Below are 18,751 nucleotides of genomic sequence, written 5' to 3'. Positions count from 1 at the left end.
CATATCGACATATTTAGGGCACCCATGTTCTCCTATGTCTATAGAAGGAATGTTCAAACGTCGCAACAAGTTTCTCTCTATGTGACTGCCCTTGAAAGCCACGAGATCTTTCCGTTGTGTCTTTGAATTTTGGTATAAAGCGAGTATTACTGTTCCAAGCTCGTCTCCATCGAGGGCTTGTTCCACTGGGTTGTTCTCGAAAGGGAGCCCGGTGACCTTTCTAATCACAAACAAAGCAGTTCGTTAGAAAGCAACCAAATAAAGAAATCATCATCAATACTTTCCCACGAATAATCTTTATTACTACTCATTTTACTCCTTCAGGGTAATCGGCTAATTGTTTTAAAATTTGCTTATTTTTTCTTACTATTTCTTTACCTATTCTTGGAGAAGAAGGTAATATTACTTTCTGTATCTCCCTTTGGGTAAAACTACCTTCAACAAGTTCTCCAGATAAATCTTTAACGTTATATAAATTAATATCAAAACGTGGATATCTTCTAAATCTTTTATATACCTCAAACACTTCTCCTGTAAAGGTTCCTCTGTAATCTTTACTGAAAGCAGTTCGTTTTCCTGATAACCTTACTTTATCGCCCACCTATACAGAAAAAGGTTTCTTTAAAAAATGTGTGTTCCTTGCTGTATCAATTCTATGATCGATTAACTTCGATAAAATAGCACCATTGTTAGCCTCGGTTATTCTTATGGGGGCAAATCCGAGTGCTGAATGAACCCGTTTATTATAATTTTTGATAACCAGTCTGGTGATTTCTCTATTAGTTTTTTTCAGATAATACAATCTATACTTAAAAAAAAAAGAATGGAAGGTACGATTAAACCTCTCTATCAAACTTGCTTTCAGATCAGTTGTTATTCTAGAATGTTTTATCGAGTTACGTTCATAATAAGAACTAAATGTCTTATTGAAAAATTCCGTACCTTGATCAGTCTGAATATTATGAGGTTTCTTTCAACGTTGAATTATTTTTATCATTCAATACGTGCACAGCTGATATACCAGTTATTACTTTAGCGTCTGCTTGACGAGAAAAAATATCGACCTTAGTACAAACCTACCCAATTTTGAATTAGGGTGAGCGTGTAGATCTATTAAATCCAATTGCCACGTATGATCTAGACCACTAGCAAAATAAGGTGGTCTTACTTCTTTTAACGTTCTATTCCTTATAATCTGATTAGGAAAAACATACTTTCTTTCAAAGTCTTCAACGTCACTATACTTAATCTTCAATTTTAACTCCTTACTTAAAAATTCATAAACCTTTCTTGCAGAAGCAAAGGCCACTGGTGAATTTTCAATGTCTGATTTCCCCTTCTTCCATTTCATCAAATTCTTCGATTTCTCCTTCTTCTGCAACTCGTTCCTGAACTTCTGTCCAAAATGCCATGTTTTCTTCCATCACAAAATGAAAAAACTTCATTCCAGCAACCTCCAAAACTTTGTCCACCCATTTTTCAAGAACATCATCAGAAATTTTCAAAATGTACTCTTCCAGCTGCATCAAAAAAATCTTCTTCAATCTCTTTTCTAAAGCACTTTCAAGATTCCTTGTCACTGTTTCGTCCAATCTTTCTCTATCGACAATCAAAGGATCCCAATTAACAGTTTTATATTTATGCAATGGATCTGGAGCATCAAAACCATTTAAGTCTTCAGACTTCAGTTTCTTTGACTCTATTTGATACTCCACGATCTCCGTATTCGTAGCCATGTCCTTTGTTTCCATCGTCTCTCTTTCGATGAAATGAGAATAAAGATTGAAAAGACCTTGATTTATATCTTTCCAATTTGACCTTTGACTTTTTCTTTTTATTCTTTCCACCACAACATACAAAATTCAATTCGACTTTCACTTCAGTATGTGCGTCTCCATCTGGTTCATCATTCTCTTTGAGACAACATTTTAAGAAACGATGAAAACAACTCACACTTGCTACTTCCTCCACCCCAGTCATCATCCCAAGACAAACAACACACAAATGATTTTCGTTTCTTCATCTTCATCATTTTATTCATTTCACGTATCCAAAGGGATATGACACAAAATTAGTCCAATCTACAATTCTCTTATCAAAAACTACTTTGTATTTCTTCAGAATCTCTCTAGTTTCAAGAGAAAAAGGATCTTCATTGCTACCACGTTTAATGTCAAACTTAGGTACCTCACAAAATTCTTTCACAACCCCACTTTTCTCTTTCGGTAAATCTGAGGATTGTGATTTCATGATCAAGTCTACAAGTTTCTCAAAATTCACTTCTTTCTCAGTGGTTCTATTTAATCCTATCCCCCTAATCTTGAATTTAGTGGCGATTTTTTCATTTCTCTTTTCAGAAAAGACCTCATAACCGTAATGTTTAGGTCCACCACTACAAAATTTTGAAATGACACAACTTTCATCATAATCCTTTACATCTAATACGTTTGTCAAGTCTCCTCGATACTCTCCTAATTCGGGTTCAAACTCTTCTTCGTCTTTTGACGAATAATAAAAAACACTGTCAGTATCCATGTACAGAACTCTGAAACCTAACTTTTTAAGTAATCCATATAAGTGTAAACGAGCATAAGCAGTTACGAAAGCAGCTTGAACTACATTACCCTTACGATTAGGTACTACAAAATCAGTCTTCTTATACCCATGACATAAAACAGTCTTTGAATTAAGAATACGAAAAACCCTTTCTCTCATGGTTTGATCCGTTACAAAATCAAAAAATTCACTTTGTTCGTGAGTCAAACGAGTAATTCTCCTATCAAGATTCCTAGCCCAAAAAACCCAACAAGAATTAAGTAATGTTTAAGAAACAAATCTCATTACGGGATCCTTTTTGATCTTATCATATTCTAGTTTTATCCCTTCGTGTTTTTCATATCTTTTGATGTAATCTTGTTTGTCAATTTTGTGGCCAACCCGAATTCTCTTGTTTTATGGAGCAAACAACCCTTTTTCGCTCCCTCGCTAATCCCACACTTCAAAAATTTCCAAAATTTGGTATCTAATTCTAACAGCTTCATAAACCTCTACTGTTACCCAAACAGCCTCAATAGACCTTTCGTCTCTAGAATGAGAACAATTAAGAACGAAATTCTGTTTTCTTGAACATTTACCACAAAGAGAGAAAATTAATTTCTCATCCCCACTCTCTGTTTGAAATCTCTTCGGTAAAACAGGGTGAAATAAATCATCAGGAGGTGACACACGACATCTCATGATACCAAAATACTTATCTAACGAATAATCAAAATCATGAGGAGGTCCTCTAATAATGACTGGATGACCTGTAGGAAATACCTCCTGTTTCATTACATTAGGATAAAGAGAAGTAAAATCAGCAGCCTTAATACATCCCTTTGTCAAATCGCACTCTCTAAATAAACAGATTGGTTCAGTTCTCCCCCCATAAAGCGCATCACAAGGGTTAATTGGAGCTCTTAAATCAGTTGAATAAGGGTCTATCATTTCTAAGTGATCTTTTACTTCTTCATCATTTTTCACCATCTCATTCCATTCATGTTCCCAAATGTAATGAACATTATAACCCTCGTTTTTCAATTTTGCAATCCTATTCAGTGTTTCCATTCGATTCAATAGCATTTTCTTTCCGGTAAAAAAAGAAACAATCGTCAGGATAACATTTACTACACCCGTGAATGTTACACCCCAAAAACTCCAAGACATCATTGGATTCTTCATGATATCCGTCTACTCTCATCATTTTCTCTCCAACTTTAACTGTTCGTTCCCCATTACCTTTTCCCGAATACTCTAATTCACCCGCATAAAATAACAAATCCTGATAAATTAACCACGACTTCCCACTTTTAGATTGAGTATGATTCTTCGAATAATTTCCCTTAGGTATTAACCCTACCTTAAAAGTTGGAATGGTACTTCTCCACACTATATTTTTGAAACTGGCTGCGGTACAGTTCTCAATACCTATGTGAAAACCAGTAATTTCATACATGGCTTTCCAAAGAATCAACCAACTTAATCTCAAAACATTCACATCATCTCTACAGTAATCGAGCAACTCTTTCTGAAAATCCCAATCACCGATTTCTTGATTAAGATACTTTCTCCCCCATTCAAGATACCATTCTTCAAACTCCTTAAATTTCTCTTTTTTCAGAAATTTCGTACCGAAAAACTGCGAAGGTGGAATGACTCCCATATAATCCTGATTCTCGGGTACATTAAATTCATGAGGAAACATCCCCTTTTTCACAGGTAAATTAAAGGTCTTGGGTAACTTATCTAAGCTACATTGAAAAAATCTATAACTATCGATTACTTGAATTCTAGAAGAAAAACATATTCGTAAAGGTACCTTCCCATCAAAAAAGATATTCGGATCCTTACAACTAACATCACAAATTGATTGTAACAAGTAAAAGATGTCAAAACGAGCAGTATTGTGACCTATCAAAGTGTAATATTTACCAGTAGAAAGTAAACTTTTCTCCCCCAAAAATAGAAAATCAGGAAATTCTTTCATACAATTTTCCCCAACAAACACTCTTTCTTCACCATTTTCAAACTGAAAAACAACTAAATTGGGAACTAAGACATTTCTATCATTCTCTTTATCGTAAACTTTCATAGTTTCAATATCAAAAAAACAATACTCCCCTCTTTTCAAATCTATTCGTTTCTTCAGCACCTCATCTGAGGGATTCAAAGGCTGTAAATAACAGAAATGATGTCGTAAATTACAGCCGATTTCAGTGCAATGTATAGACCCGGGTTTTTGAAACATGATTCGCCCGTGCATGATTCGCCCGTCGTGATTCGACTGCGAGGCTACCACAGCTCAGCAAATTTCGTAAATGATGAGATATTAAGTGTAAACATAAGACTATTTTCGACGAAATTTAAGGTAAAAACCTGGGTAGCATTTATTTAAGATACATGTAAGTCACGATTTTCAGCTTTTATCGGCAAAAGCAGCGCAGATCGACGCGGTTTAACTAGACTGGCGCATCACGTCTCTTATTCAGCAGGTAAACCTCAATTACATGGTATTTTCACTGAATTCATCACAGGAGGTAAAAATGAATACCAACACGCGTGAGAGGGCAGAAATTGTCCCTTGCAATAATTTATTTTCAAGCCATCATCAATCGCTGATGAGTGAAATATTACATTTCTTGATAGGAAGGCGTTACACATTTTCGACTCGTGTTGAAACTTGAAGAGAAAATTAATTGAACAATTCGGGTACGGGGTAAAATACCTAATTGTGCATACGCTTTGCGGACATTGTAGTGTCATTTGTTGTCGTACTTTGGTGTCATTTGTTGTCGTATTTTGCCGAGATGTAGCTAAAGTTGAAGCACAACTTGAAAATGCGAATGACAAAATGAAACTGACATGTTACTGTCGCGCCGCCGAAGTGATACAAATTGAGTCAACTCTGGCAATAACTAATAGTCATGAGGCTCAAAACTCAAAAAAGATACATACATATTGAAGGAAAATATAATTTGCCGTCGAACAAATCCTTGCAGAACGTATTTCTCTGGTCAAATGTTGCTACTTTAAATGCAGTAACCCTTTTTGTGCTAATCGCAGCCGGCTAACTTTGTCATTTCCGTACTTTTCGCTTTTCTTCTGGCGTAAAAGGTGTTCCAAAATTCCAGCAAAGCTGCTAATACACCATCGTCACCTATCTGTTAATGAAAGAATGCGAGCATTAGCGAGCTTTTGATCACAAAATATATTTTGTCGGCCATGATTACATCGGCAACCGCAAGAAATACTACTGATTGTGCCGCCGGGCCTCAAATTGCCCCCTTTCCAAACGCTCAAGGTTGTTCTTCTGGTAGAAAACAATCCGTATGGCCACTTTTTGCTTTGCCATCCTTTATTTTACATAATGTAGGCTCTGCCTCCCGCTTGTTATCGAAGAGTTTTACTGCCGTTTCCACGCTTCTTGTTAGAGTCACGTGATTATGGTCGAATCACGACGGGCGAATCATGCACGGGCGAATCATGTTTCAAAAACCCGGGTCTATACACTGCACTGAAATCGGCTGTAACAATTCTTTTACAAGAAGAACAGTTAGACATGTAACACTCGTGTTGAGGAGATGAGGATGAGACATAAGCATTTTTCCCTGTACTAACCCCACCCTTAGCTTTCAAATCACGCCCACATTTTCTACAAGCTACCAAATTTTCACAAACACATGTCTTACTTGAAAATTTTATAGATTTACCCAAGGTTAAATGATTATTAAAACATTCTCTACTCTTAAAAATCCTAAAACAAGAAGGACACTGAATTATTTCTTTCCCATCTTTGTCTGAAGAACAAAAACATTTACAATCTAAACATAAATCTTTATCACATTTGTGTGCTCGAACACGATTCTTCAAAAACTTAAAACAATTCAAACATAATCTACCCTCTCGCCCCAACAAAATATTAACACTCTTTACCAAATAAAAATGAGAATCAACAAGATATGAAATAATCGGTTTCCCCCTAGCATCTCTATTACAATTAAGAATGGGAGTATTATAATGTTCCCTACTTATGACACAAATAGGATGAGAATTGTAATCATCTAATTTTGCTATTTTCTTTACCCCCTCCAAATTTATCGGTACGACAGGTAAGCCTGCCTGTCTCAACAAAGTTCTGCACATTCAACGCATTCGACGAGCTTTTATACGCTCAGGTCGCGGTAGTCTCCCACCATTGGCTAATCTCAAACCCAAAATTAGAGCAACAACACCACAAAATGGATCAAACTTTCGAGGTACATTGTAAAGACATTTGGAGTCATTCAATACTTTCTCCATTTTAACACCAAATGAACTTAGCAAAAATTTTGTAGAATACCCTCCACCACTAGGAAGACTAACATGATAGATCTCTACTTTTAAACTCCCATGATCTAAAGATATATCTTCGTTTGATTGAACTATCAATCCAAACCTATCAAACAAAACTCTTTCATCTAAATCTCGAACTTGGGCTAAAGGAATAGAAAACCCACCGTCTCGAAACTCATTTGAAGTAACAAAAATCTCTACGTAGTCAGTGGGATGAAAATTAGAACGCATAAAATCATAAACTTCAGAAATTAATCGATCAAAAGACGCAAAAACTTCTGTGGGAGAAAAATTTGGAGAAACAACAAAATCATAAGCTATTCCATCAATACCAAACCTCTCATTATGATAAACCCAATGCGATCTTAAGTCAAAACTTCTTCCATCAAAATTTAAATGAACTTGAGCAGGATTGATATCTCCTCTACCACCAATTTGAATGATGTCTTCATCTTCTTCATCTTCTGTCAAAAGTCTGGTTACAAGATCCTCCAATTCCAAATCGTCTTCTGAAAAATCGTCTTCTGATAAAAATCTATTGACAATGTCATCTAAGTCTTCATCCAATTCAAGATCATCTTCCTCTTCGAGTATCGTATAAACTAAATCCTCCAAACTCAAACTCTCCATTTTTTCTGTCACAAAAACAAAAATAAAAATTAAGACAAAAACCAAAACAAAAATCAATGAATCGTTTGAGCAACACTCACCTAATTCTCATCATCATCATCATCCAAGGCAAGAAAATTATTAACAACAATATCTCGTTACTCCCCATCTGACAAATACGAGAGCTTACAAGGACGCCAATTTTTTTTTCTCTTCCTTTTCCTTTATGTATAAAAAATCCTCTTTGACTACTGGCGGTATGTGCTCTTCTTTCACACCTTCCGTCTCATCTTCAACATCAGACCTTTGAAAGTGTCGCTGCGTAGTCTTTTCTTGTTGTATTTTCATCCCTTCAATCTCATCTCCGACTTTATCCGGAATAAGAGAAGGAAAAGCCCCTTCAACAATAATGTGAAACCAAATGGACAGAAACGCGAACATGGTTGTCTCTTATGTAAAAATTGACACCGTCCCTCCTTTTAACCCAACACATGAATAACAAGTCATCATATTTCCTCTTTCTTTAATTAAAAATAAATCTGTGAGTCAAACCCACTTAGAGCTTCAACAACAAGATTAAAGATTCCTAATCTTAACATCTTAAATTTCGTCTCACTGACGAACCAACAAGGTAAGTTTTTCGGGTCAAACATCATCAATCTCAAAAATTCATCTATCTCCCCTACATATTCTTCCATCAAAACACGGCAAAAACGAGCACGAACATCGGTCTTATATTGTCTCATTGCTAAACTAATTTTTCTTTTGTCTTCTTCCTTTATCTCTTCTCCATCCAAAATTCTTCTCATAACTTCATGACTGTAAGATAGTGAAGTCACGACCTTTCCAATCTTCTTATAATATTTCTCCTAAAATATGTGAAAAACATCACGTTCTAGACAGTCCACAAAAACAAAACAAAAACAAAATATCACGTTCCAGACAATTGATAAAACACCTTCTAGAAAAATAACACACCATTTCACGAAAAGCACAAACTTTGATATCATCACCCATTAAGTCTTCCATGATTAATGTTCTCACAAACAGTTCTTCGTTACAAATGACTAAAAAATTGTTCTCGTCTTCTTTTTCAACAGAAAGTCATCCAAAGGTCCTCATGATTGTGAGCAGCACTTTCCCTCCCCCATTTATCTACAACCATCCATTTATAATAAAATTCATCAACTCTATCAATAGACGCTATTGATCGTCTGACACGTGCTTGATTTCCTGAGGTCAGATTCTTCACATGACACCATTCCATGTAATTACGAAGTAATCTCACCGCATCTTTTGGCCAAGGGTATTTACAACATCTACATTCCTTTCCAAGAAAACGAGTAGCGCACTCAAGGTGAATATATTTTCCACAACAGCTTGTAACATCTCTTCTATTCTCGTCCAAACTCACATCACAAAAATAAGAAACGGCCATCTTTTTCAAATAGAAGGTCCACTCTTAGTAGGATTTCGAATGAAATTAAAATTCCACCTCCACTTTTCTTCTCGAGGTTTCAACTTAGGAACACCCACACACTTTCCATGTAACACCCAGGGCGGACGCGACAAAGATTCTAAATAGGGTTCATCTCTCTCCCCTTTATGAAACTCACTCTTCCCATCCATTCTTCAAAATGACACACACAATATATTGTCACTATCTTTTATTTTCAAAACTTACATTCAGCTTTCATTTTATAAACACAGGAACAAGTAGAATCACCTTTACAACTCGGATAATGCCACATGGGATGTTCAAAACCCCTCCTAACCCTATTTTCCATCAACGCAACATCATCGATAAAATATGTTTCTCTTGTGGAAGAAACAAAGTCATCATACGGTTTTCCTGCCAACAATATATTTAAAAGACCGTAGTATCTATCTCGATCATACCAATCTTCAAAAACAGTCGATACAATCTTATGAAAAACTAAACGTATCAGTTCTTCTCTAAATCTCTTCCTTGTAGCTGGTCCCTTGAATTTTTCCTCTTCTTGTTCCTTAAATTCTTCTTGTTCCTTTGTGAAATAATCGTCAATGGTCCACTGAGACATCTTTTTAAAAGTCTAACACTTGTTCTCCTGAAAAAAATAAAAAGCAAAATTCATTTTCAAAATAAGATAAACTTAACACAATGTACTTTTTACCTTAGTGAGGACGATCTAATATCCCAGCAGACATATGAAACATAATGTCATAATAATGTCTTATTTTGTCTTTTTCTCTTCTCAATTCCTCCAAAAATTCAACATCTCCAACAAACTCTTGTGCAGTGCTAGTTTCCAACCATGAAATAACACTAGCCAAATCATCACAGATTTCCACAAAAGCTGGATAAAGCAGGTGAAGAGAAGTAACTCCTTGTAACCGACGATAAGATATGTCAAACTGATGTATTTTACATACGACATCTTTCATTCTTTCCTTAAAAATATTCAAATGGTTATCATGTCTCGCCTCCCAAAAAACATCACGTCCACCTTCAGCCATTTCTCTCTTCAAACGTATCAAATTACTTAAGCCCTCGGCACACAATCTTTTTCTTTCTACATTTTTCATGTAACTTTCCCATTCCTTTAATTTTTCCATCTGTGCTCGAATCTCCAACAGCAACTCTCCATTCTTCATCAACACCTCATCCTTAGCAATTTCTTGACGCTTAAGGTCGTGTAAACAACTAATTCTTATTAATTCTAATTTCATTTGTTCAAAACGAAGAAAAAATTCCTCGTCGTTTGTAGGATCCAAATATCTTTTGTTTTGTCTAAAATATTCTGTCTCTCTACGAAACATGTCACGCATTTCTTTTGAATTTGCGTCCATACTCGAAGAAGATGCCATATCGAAAAACATATAAACATAAATGACTCTTTCTCAGAAATGAGTAACGCTTTCTTAGAAAACGTGACAAATATAACATCTTACCCCACAGACGACTCTAATTACAAGGCAAAAAGCATACAAAAGCAAAAACCGTCCCACAAAATCGAAGATACCTTCCCGAACTAGACCATGATGTTCAGCATAATAGTAAATAGCCAAAAGAACTATAGGATACCAAAGATTAACTTCAAAGCCAAAATCAACCATCTTGATCAATAGCACGTACGCTTTTCTCAGACCATCACAACAAAGTGTATCAACTTACCACAATCAATTGACCTCTTTTATGATTTGTAAATTCCTTAATTCCAAAAAAAAAAAATAATAAATCGTCAATAACTTCTTCTTCTCTCTTCAATTCTTGTTTTAACAAAATGGAACTCTCCCCAATCACTCCTATATCTTCCAAATAATTAATCGTGTCCTTCCACCACCTTATCACTCTTTCTCTCTCAATAAACAAATCACACAAAACAGCATCGAAACGAACACCATCTTCAAGCTCCTTCACCAACGAAGTAAAGTTACAAGTAGCATGTTGAAATAACATTCGTTGCTCATAAGCCCGCAATCCATCGAGAGTCTCAAAATCACGTCTATCTTCCCCCTTAGCAAAAAACAAATGAAATAAAAATTACTCACCCATCAAAGGTAGATAAAATGCCAATTCATCCAAATCACCATTCAACGGGTTCGCTAAATCCTTCTCCACATACCAACAGCTCATCAAAACCTCCAGCATTTCTTCTGCAATAGCTTCCTCTCTCTTGATCTCTTTCTCTATCATCCCACTCTCTTCTTCACTCACTTTTAAAAATCCTCCATTACTAATCAGTTTGAAACTTTCCATCCACTCGATAATGCTCTCTCTTTCCTTTATCAAATTTTTAAATTTCTGATCGAAATCAAGACTACTCAACTGCTGCACAAGTTCATTTAAACGAAAAGCAATCTTTTCAAAAGTCATTTTAACAAAAATAAGAAGAGGGAAGAATCTCTCATCTTCATCACCATTTCCGTCCATAGGATTCTCCAACTTTATGACAAAACTTTCAACTAAATTTTCGTTGTTTGCTTCACGTTCTTCTCCTCCCTCTGCCATCTTAATAACAATAAGAGAGAATAAAAGAATTTTTCTAAGAAATCACGCCACTTTTCCGCGAAAACGCTCATTAGCATATTATGAACCCACATTCCTTTACCTAATTAGCATAAAAAGTGACCATTTTTTCGCATATTACTACTTCGATTCACCAATATAGTGGTATTTTTTCAAAATACAAAATAAAATCAAATGTCAACAGCCCATTTGTTCTCTTGAATCAATTCTATTTTTTAATATTTTTAACACAAAAGAAAAAACCATTTACTATTATTACGACTACTTGCGGTCAAATCTCTATTTTTGAAATCAGTGAATGTTAACGACTACGGAAGAAAAAAAGGCTGATTCAAAAAAAAAAATTTTACTACCATTTTTTTATTGATTTTCTTTTTAATTTGGGATTTTTTGGTTTTTTAAGTGCCCCTGTGATCCTGTGCCCAAAAAAATCATTTATTTTTTATTTTTCTGGGTTTTGATGCGTCCCATTGGTCAGTCAGTTTCAGTTTTGAAAAAAAAGACCCATGGTTGTGTCTTACGCTGCTAAGAAAGTTTTGACTTCTACTACAATGCCCTTTTGTATTTCCTCATCCCATTTAGACATTCATATTCATCAACCAACCACAATCCATCTAGTCATCCACATCCATCAATCAACCCAAAAAAAAATGAAAAGTAATCACAAACTTGAAAGAAAAAAAACCATTTAACTAAAAAAACAAAAAAAGAGTTAAGTTAATTAATTTTGTTCAGTTTGCTGTCCACCGCCGCCGCCCAAAAAATCAATTTAATTTAATACTTCATGATCCAAAAAAAAAAAATCTATCCAAATTCCAAAATTAATAATTGATTATTCCAAAAAACTTTTATTAAACAATGACTAAAAAAATCTAAAACGACCATTTTTTTTTTTAACGAACAAAAAGACAAGTGAATGCCCCCCCCCCCAAAAAAATTCTTTCTCTCTCATCTTTTTTTCCAATTTTTGAAATTATTACCATCATCTAAAATCGAGTTGTTTTTTTCGTCACACACGATCATTCGATATCGACAACACCATTTATTGCTGGTAGCATTTAATTTTTTTTCTTCTTCTCCATGTATGTAGAGGTCGAGACAATATGGTCCACACTGCGGTAAAAAAGGAAGCCGCAAAATGAGATCATCTAGCGATGGAAAGGTGAAAGTTGTCGAATGCCCCAAATCACTAGCGTCACGTTTCCAGATTTCAAACATTTCGTACAACATGGGCTGCAGATGGTGGTCATTTTGTATCCATGTTGAATAAAGAAAAAGTACAAAATTTTTGGGTTCTTGATACTTTCGAGTAAACCAAAAGGAAGTGGAAAACGTTTCATCTTGCCATGTATTCAAATAGGCTTGAACAAACGAACAATCGTTTTCAGGTTTGATCACGTTCGTTGCAGTTGGTTTTGATGTTATTGACAAGAAAAAACCAAACGGTGGAAACCAGACATCATCCAAGGAGTAGGAGGATGAAAAATCGTACTGCAACATTTGTTGATGCCACTCTATTGTTTTTAAAATTTTCGAAATGGTAAGTTCACATAATCGTTTTGAAATGGGTCCCTTTTCGTATTTCAGACAGGAAACTTGAAGTTTACGGTTCAATTTGATTTTAAACTAAAAACAGAGTTCCAAAAGATCGTCTTGTTGAACTGACTTTTGTCGAGATGAAAAGGGATGCACTGCTGAAATCATACCAGCTCCCACCAATAGTAGTAGTAGTAGTAGTAGTAACAAAATCAACCAATGAATGCCATTCCTCTTTTTTTGCTTCTTCATTTGCTTGATGGTTCGTCGCTTGCTTGATAGTCATGGCGATGATGATGATCAGCAAGAAATGATGACCGAAGCCGTAGTTTCTTTTTGCTTTGACAGTTTGACAATTTGACAGTTTGATAATAAATGATGCTGTCAAGTATTTCGTTTTTTATAGAAATGCGAACTAAGTAATAACCAACTGGAAGATGAAGGAGAAATCAAATGGACCAAATATTATTTGTAAATACCACGAACCATCCAAGTGCACAATTGATCCAAGGTCTTGACAAAAAGTTTAGTATTTGTGTAGGGTGCTGGACAGATGATGGTCCATTGTGTGGCTGTTTTAGCCCAAGTTTTAGGGGTTTCTTCTTTTGGGTGTACACATTCAAATTGGGTCTTGATTTGAACATACCAATTTTCTTTTTCGGCTATTTTATACGTCACTTCTTCCCAAATGGCAAAGTCGTCCACGTTCACGGGGATTGGTGTTGTGGGTGTAGTCAATCGCTTCGAGTACAAAGCTAAAGAGAAATCGTCGTTCACTGATGTGTTAGGGTTAGAAAGGTTGTTGCTGCCCCAAAAATCACGTTGCGACCAAATGAGCTCGGGGGCGTAAATAGTCTGACATGAAGTGACATCCTTTTCGTTTACCAAGTAACAACAAGCGTCTCCTACGGCTCGTCCAAAGAGTCTTTGTCGTTTTCCATGGATGTTGTTATTCGGCGTTCCGGTTGTTAATCCTAAAAGCCTGGTAGTAGAAATGCCTGATGATATGGGGTGTGGCTGTAAATGTTGTTGGAGTACGATTCTAGTAGTCAATCGCAGTCTTTGACCCTGGTCTTGTCGAATTAAAGCGGTTTGAAACGTCGATGGGTCCAATGGTTGCATCTTAGTCACCTTTTGGCAAGTTTTGGGTCGAAATTGTTTTTCATATTTTTGAAAAATCAAACGCCCTACTCTCAAACGAAACATCAAAGTACCCTCATCGTTCGCCAAATTGGTTTCTTGAAGCTTGTCGTCGTCGTCGTTCAAATCTAAGCCCCAAAACTGCTTGTGTTGGCAAAACGTTTTTAAACCCTCTAAAAAAAGCTCGGCTGTGTCGACTTCGGTGGTTGTCATGATATTGGAAGCTCGAAATAATTCAAAATTTGTTTTTTTTAGATGCCGCAAAGAAACTGTCGTGGATACTTGCTGCTGCTGCTGCTGTGGCGGTTGTTGCGATGATGGGATATGGTTGTCAAAACAAACCAATTGGTAACCTCGATAAATTCCATCCTTTAAAATGATATGACAATGTTCCAAAGAGTCGTATCTCCAAGCTAGTAAAGGGTATTTGGAAAGGTGACCTTGCCAATCGTTTGTGACTCGAGTCCACTTCAAGAGTACTTTGGAGTTCGTTGTTGTGAAAACCCAGGAAATTTTATTACTGGGTTGCCAAACCCAGTCGGAATCTCGGTTTCATCTCGTGGGTTTTTTTGTTATTTTCCGTGTCGGGAAAAGTCTTGCCTGTCACTCCCCTGCTAAGTGGTGTCTTTATGCATAGAGCCTTCTGCGCGTATTGTCTTAGGATCGAGAGGGTAGTGGGAAATGTGTAGATTTCCCTGGTGGACAAAGTAGAATGATTAACGTAACCGGCAATGGCGTCGAAAGTCATGTAACACAAATGGCATTTTAGTGGATTTTTAAGTAAAATATACCCTTATGGATCTTAATAATGGAAAGTCAATTGGATACTGAACAAGGAAGGCGCTGAAAAAAAAATCTGGAATCTTAAAAGCGACGAGTAATGGACTTTGACAACAATCTGTCGCCTGTCGAGCCGTAATCAAAGTGAGATGTAGTTTTAATATTGTACGAGTGTGGTACTTTGTACAACGCTGAAATCAAATGGAAAATTCTCTAGTAACTTATGGGTTTAACAAAACAGAGACTTGGATCTGTACTCAATTCTGCACAGTCTTCTGCTAACAATTGGAAATTTCACAAATTCCTGTTGGTCAAAAATTATTTGAAAGAAAGCTTGTTGCCCATTTTTTGCTTGATAATTCAAGTAAAGGGTTTTTCAGTGAAGGGTTTGATGCTAAACACTCGAGGGAAATTTATTTACCGTGTTGCGTTTTTGACACAGAGTGTAATTTGACATGATTGAGTTTCTTGTCTTCACGCACGTATTAAATGAAATGGGTAGGGTTTTTGCCTCTTATAGTACATATGTTGTTTGTTTCAAAAAGCATTTTGCTGGAAAATGGTGGCTTTTATGAACTCATCATGTGTAATATGCGAGCTTAACTGGATAGTTTTTATGGCAATAGTAAAGCATTTTTGTGTCAAAATATAAGGTAAGCGACTCTTTCTGTTGTGTTAACTATACCGTGGCTCGTAAGTTTGCATTTGTCATCTGCTGTAAACTTGATTTCCACACTCAAAATTACCTCCAGAACCTACTTTTTGCGTAAAATAAGCTTTTAGAATGGTTTTCGTTTCTTCTGTGGTGATACTTGACGATTCGGAAACATTTTGTGAAAAATATTTATAACGGGTCACACGTGCAACTTGCCCGATTATGCATATAACATCCACTTGGCCTTTTGACATCCCATTGAAAAAAATTTCGTAAAATATTCGCAGACCGGTCGCTTTCTCTGAAATTTGAAAGGATGATTGCTAACAAATATAGAAAGATTTTCACAATAACTAAAAATTCCTGTGTTAAGCATTAGAATTCGACGAAGAGGTAATGCGACTAAATTTGTCACGTGCGTTGCTATTTTTATGATTTGACTGTTGTGCAAATTTTGACAGATAATATTAACTTATGAAAAAAATATTTAGGTAAAGGTAAAGGTACACCTTATTTAACGTCGGAAGTTCCTCTACTCTCTAGAGAGTATTCTCCCAGGAAGCCGACGGATAGATCGTTAACAAATCTTTAATTTTAGCTGTTATTTGAACATAAAAGATGCAACACTTGACGAGAAATAATATTTTTGCTAATACTATGTATTTTTCCCGGAAATCGAGTTGAAAATGAGTTAACAAATTTGCATACGTGCGTTGAAATGTGATACACGAGGAGAAAGGAATTTTATTTCTCTGACAAATGATTTTGTCATTGCACTGCAAGATGAAATTTATTTGGGAAGCCAACAATATTCTTTTAACTTCCTGGTTAATCCAATTTTATTGCTGCGACTTGCTAGTGCGAAGATTGTGTACATGAAACTCGCGCTTCTTTGCAAATTTTGAGAGTCATGAAATTACATAATTTGCGTGACAATATATCCCTTTTTAATACTCTGACCCAAATACATTCAGATAGTAACAAACTTCATATTTACTTAACCATTTCTTCTGCTTTTGTGCTTGTCAGCATTGTGATTTGCGGTAATTCGCAAGTCTGTTTTTTTATCTCATAGATGTTTAGATTTTCAATTACACGGCCACTCAACCTCTCGATTGTGTAAATAGTTCACCCTGAAGTCAAAATAGATACGTTTCTCAGGAACCCGACAAAGAAGGCTTCCTGGCCCGACAGAAGAAATCTAAATATCGAGTTAAATATTACAACAAAATTAACTAACGACGGAAGTTTCTTCGCTAAAAAGTACGTTGTTCTACTCTAAAACATTCTTTCCTGTAGTTCATTCAGTTGACACGGGGTGATCACGTGCACCTTTACGGTTGCCTAGCACATGATCAATTTCTTCCTTTTGACAAAATGTTAGAGACGGCAAAAATGTTCGTGTTTTTAAGATCTTTCAATGAGAATTCGATTCATAGTTATATATAAACACTGTTATTTTTTTTCTTCATCTGTTTCTTGGGTTGCCTTTTTCTGGTGCAACCGCAAAGCCAAACAATGTTTTGACCTGGCATCAGATTAGACCATCACATTATGAAGCGGAAACAACACCTTTAGTCCTTATTTGAGCAATAAACGTTTGCTTAGTCCAACTGCTAGACATGCTGGAAAACGTCCATCAGCAATTTGCAGTTAGTTTTTTGCAGACTATTTATTTAAAGAAGAAACGAGTGAATTTTACTCAAGGGCGTGTTTTGTTATCTTTAAACTGAATTTATTACGAAAGCTTAAAAGACTAAAAGACCTTAAAATGGGACAGGCCATTACAAAATAATTAAATGTGTGAGCCAAAGGGCCTCTGCTGGCGCAACATGTGGGTGACCCCTCAAATGGTCTTAATGACGCCCCACTTGAAAAAATTGACTGGAAGGCCGCAGTTCTTTGTGTAACGCGTACCACAGGCAACCCAGTGTAAGCTTTTTGGAGCTTCTCGTCTACCGAGAGATCAAATAGCAGTGTCGTCAGTAACAAAAAAAAAGAGAAAATCGTTTATCAAAGGGAGGCCCTCCAGGTTCTTCTTTTCGATGTGTTAATACAATCACCTTGTCTTGTTGTCGTTTGTTGTCTTCTTCCAATTGAAGTGTTCTCATCTTGTTCAAGATTCCTCTGCTTGTTTTTGGTTTGTTTTCTTTTTCTCCTTCTTTTTCGTTTTCTGCTTTTGTGTTCGATTCAACTTCAAAAGGACTTCTTTCTTTTGTCTTCTTTTTGTTCTTGTTTTTCTTGTTCTTCTTCTTCTTCTTTTTTTCTTCCTTGTCTTTGTCGTCGTCAATGTGCTCACGGTCCGTATCTTCCCCATCATGAGTTGAACTCGACGATATCTGATCAAATGGTACAAGTACTGGATCGACCACCAGTTTGCGTTGTTGTAACTCTTCATTCTCTTTTTCTTCTGAACTGCACACGGGTAACAAAGTTAGAGTTGAACTTGGAGAGACAGATTTTATTAAAGGGGCTAGGTCACGCTATTTTAGGTAATTTTGTTTAATTTTGTTAATTATGAGCTCTAAACGTCAAATTGGCAAAGCAAAAGTCTTTCATTTGCAAAATCACTGCCACATAACAACTGAGAATGATTTTCCAGCTCTGTAAATGACATTTTGATATAGACTGATATAAATTTGAAAAAAGGTGGGCCGACGTTTTTCAAATTTACCCAAATTCAATCCATTTCAATCCTCTCCAGTTTTGTCCATCCATGTCCCTTCTTGGCTTCCCTGTGTTTTGTTAGAGTCCTTCTATAGTTTTGAACAGTTATTTTGATATTTTAGTTAATTCTACGACCATTCGATCAGCACTGAAATTGCCTAAAATTGCGTGACCTTGCCCCTTTAAGGTTTTTAAGCAGCCAACTGTGTCGTCAGTCTTGTTCGGTGATCCATGTAGTTGCCATTTTTTTGCAAGTTTCTTTCGCTTTTGGGTAAAACATAGCCGATTGGCGTTTTTTTGTTTTTTGCAAGTATCACTCAGCACACCTAAGTGAATCAAGAGTTCACGTTGTTTTCCTCGTATGGTATCGGCGTCCTCATTAGGGCAAACACAAAAGAAAGAAAGTGAAGTCAAGATAAAAGGAGATGATAACATTCCTTGGTGATGGGAAAGACCTGTGGGCACAAAAAGATCTCCGATTAGAG

The 18,751-nt window shown here is 36.1% G+C and overlaps 1 protein-coding gene across 5 annotated transcripts in view; it reads left to right on the top strand.

Moving 5' to 3' along the window:
• LOC138032222 (neurochondrin-like) overlaps nt 1–18,751 on the top strand; it is an 87,042-nt gene that overhangs the window by 38,347 nt on the left and 29,944 nt on the right. The window contains exon 3 of one of the 5 annotated variants that reach the window (XM_068879843.1): nt 14,420–17,605. The exons of 3 other annotated variants lie outside the window; for them this stretch is intronic. In XM_068879843.1, the coding sequence (XP_068735944.1) occupies nt 14,420–14,482 (63 nt within the window). In that variant the 3' untranslated portion in view covers nt 14,483–17,605. Of the gene's footprint in view, nt 1–8,579; nt 12,401–14,419; nt 17,606–18,751 lie in introns of those variants that run through there. One more of the 5 variants, XM_068879840.1, reaches the window with a different exon arrangement.

This window comes from Montipora capricornis, chromosome 14, assembly GCF_036669925.1.
Source record: "Montipora capricornis isolate CH-2021 chromosome 14, ASM3666992v2, whole genome shotgun sequence".
Lineage (NCBI taxonomy): Eukaryota > Metazoa > Cnidaria > Anthozoa > Scleractinia > Acroporidae > Montipora > Montipora capricornis.
This window is presented reverse-complemented; position numbering and strand designations above follow the sequence as displayed.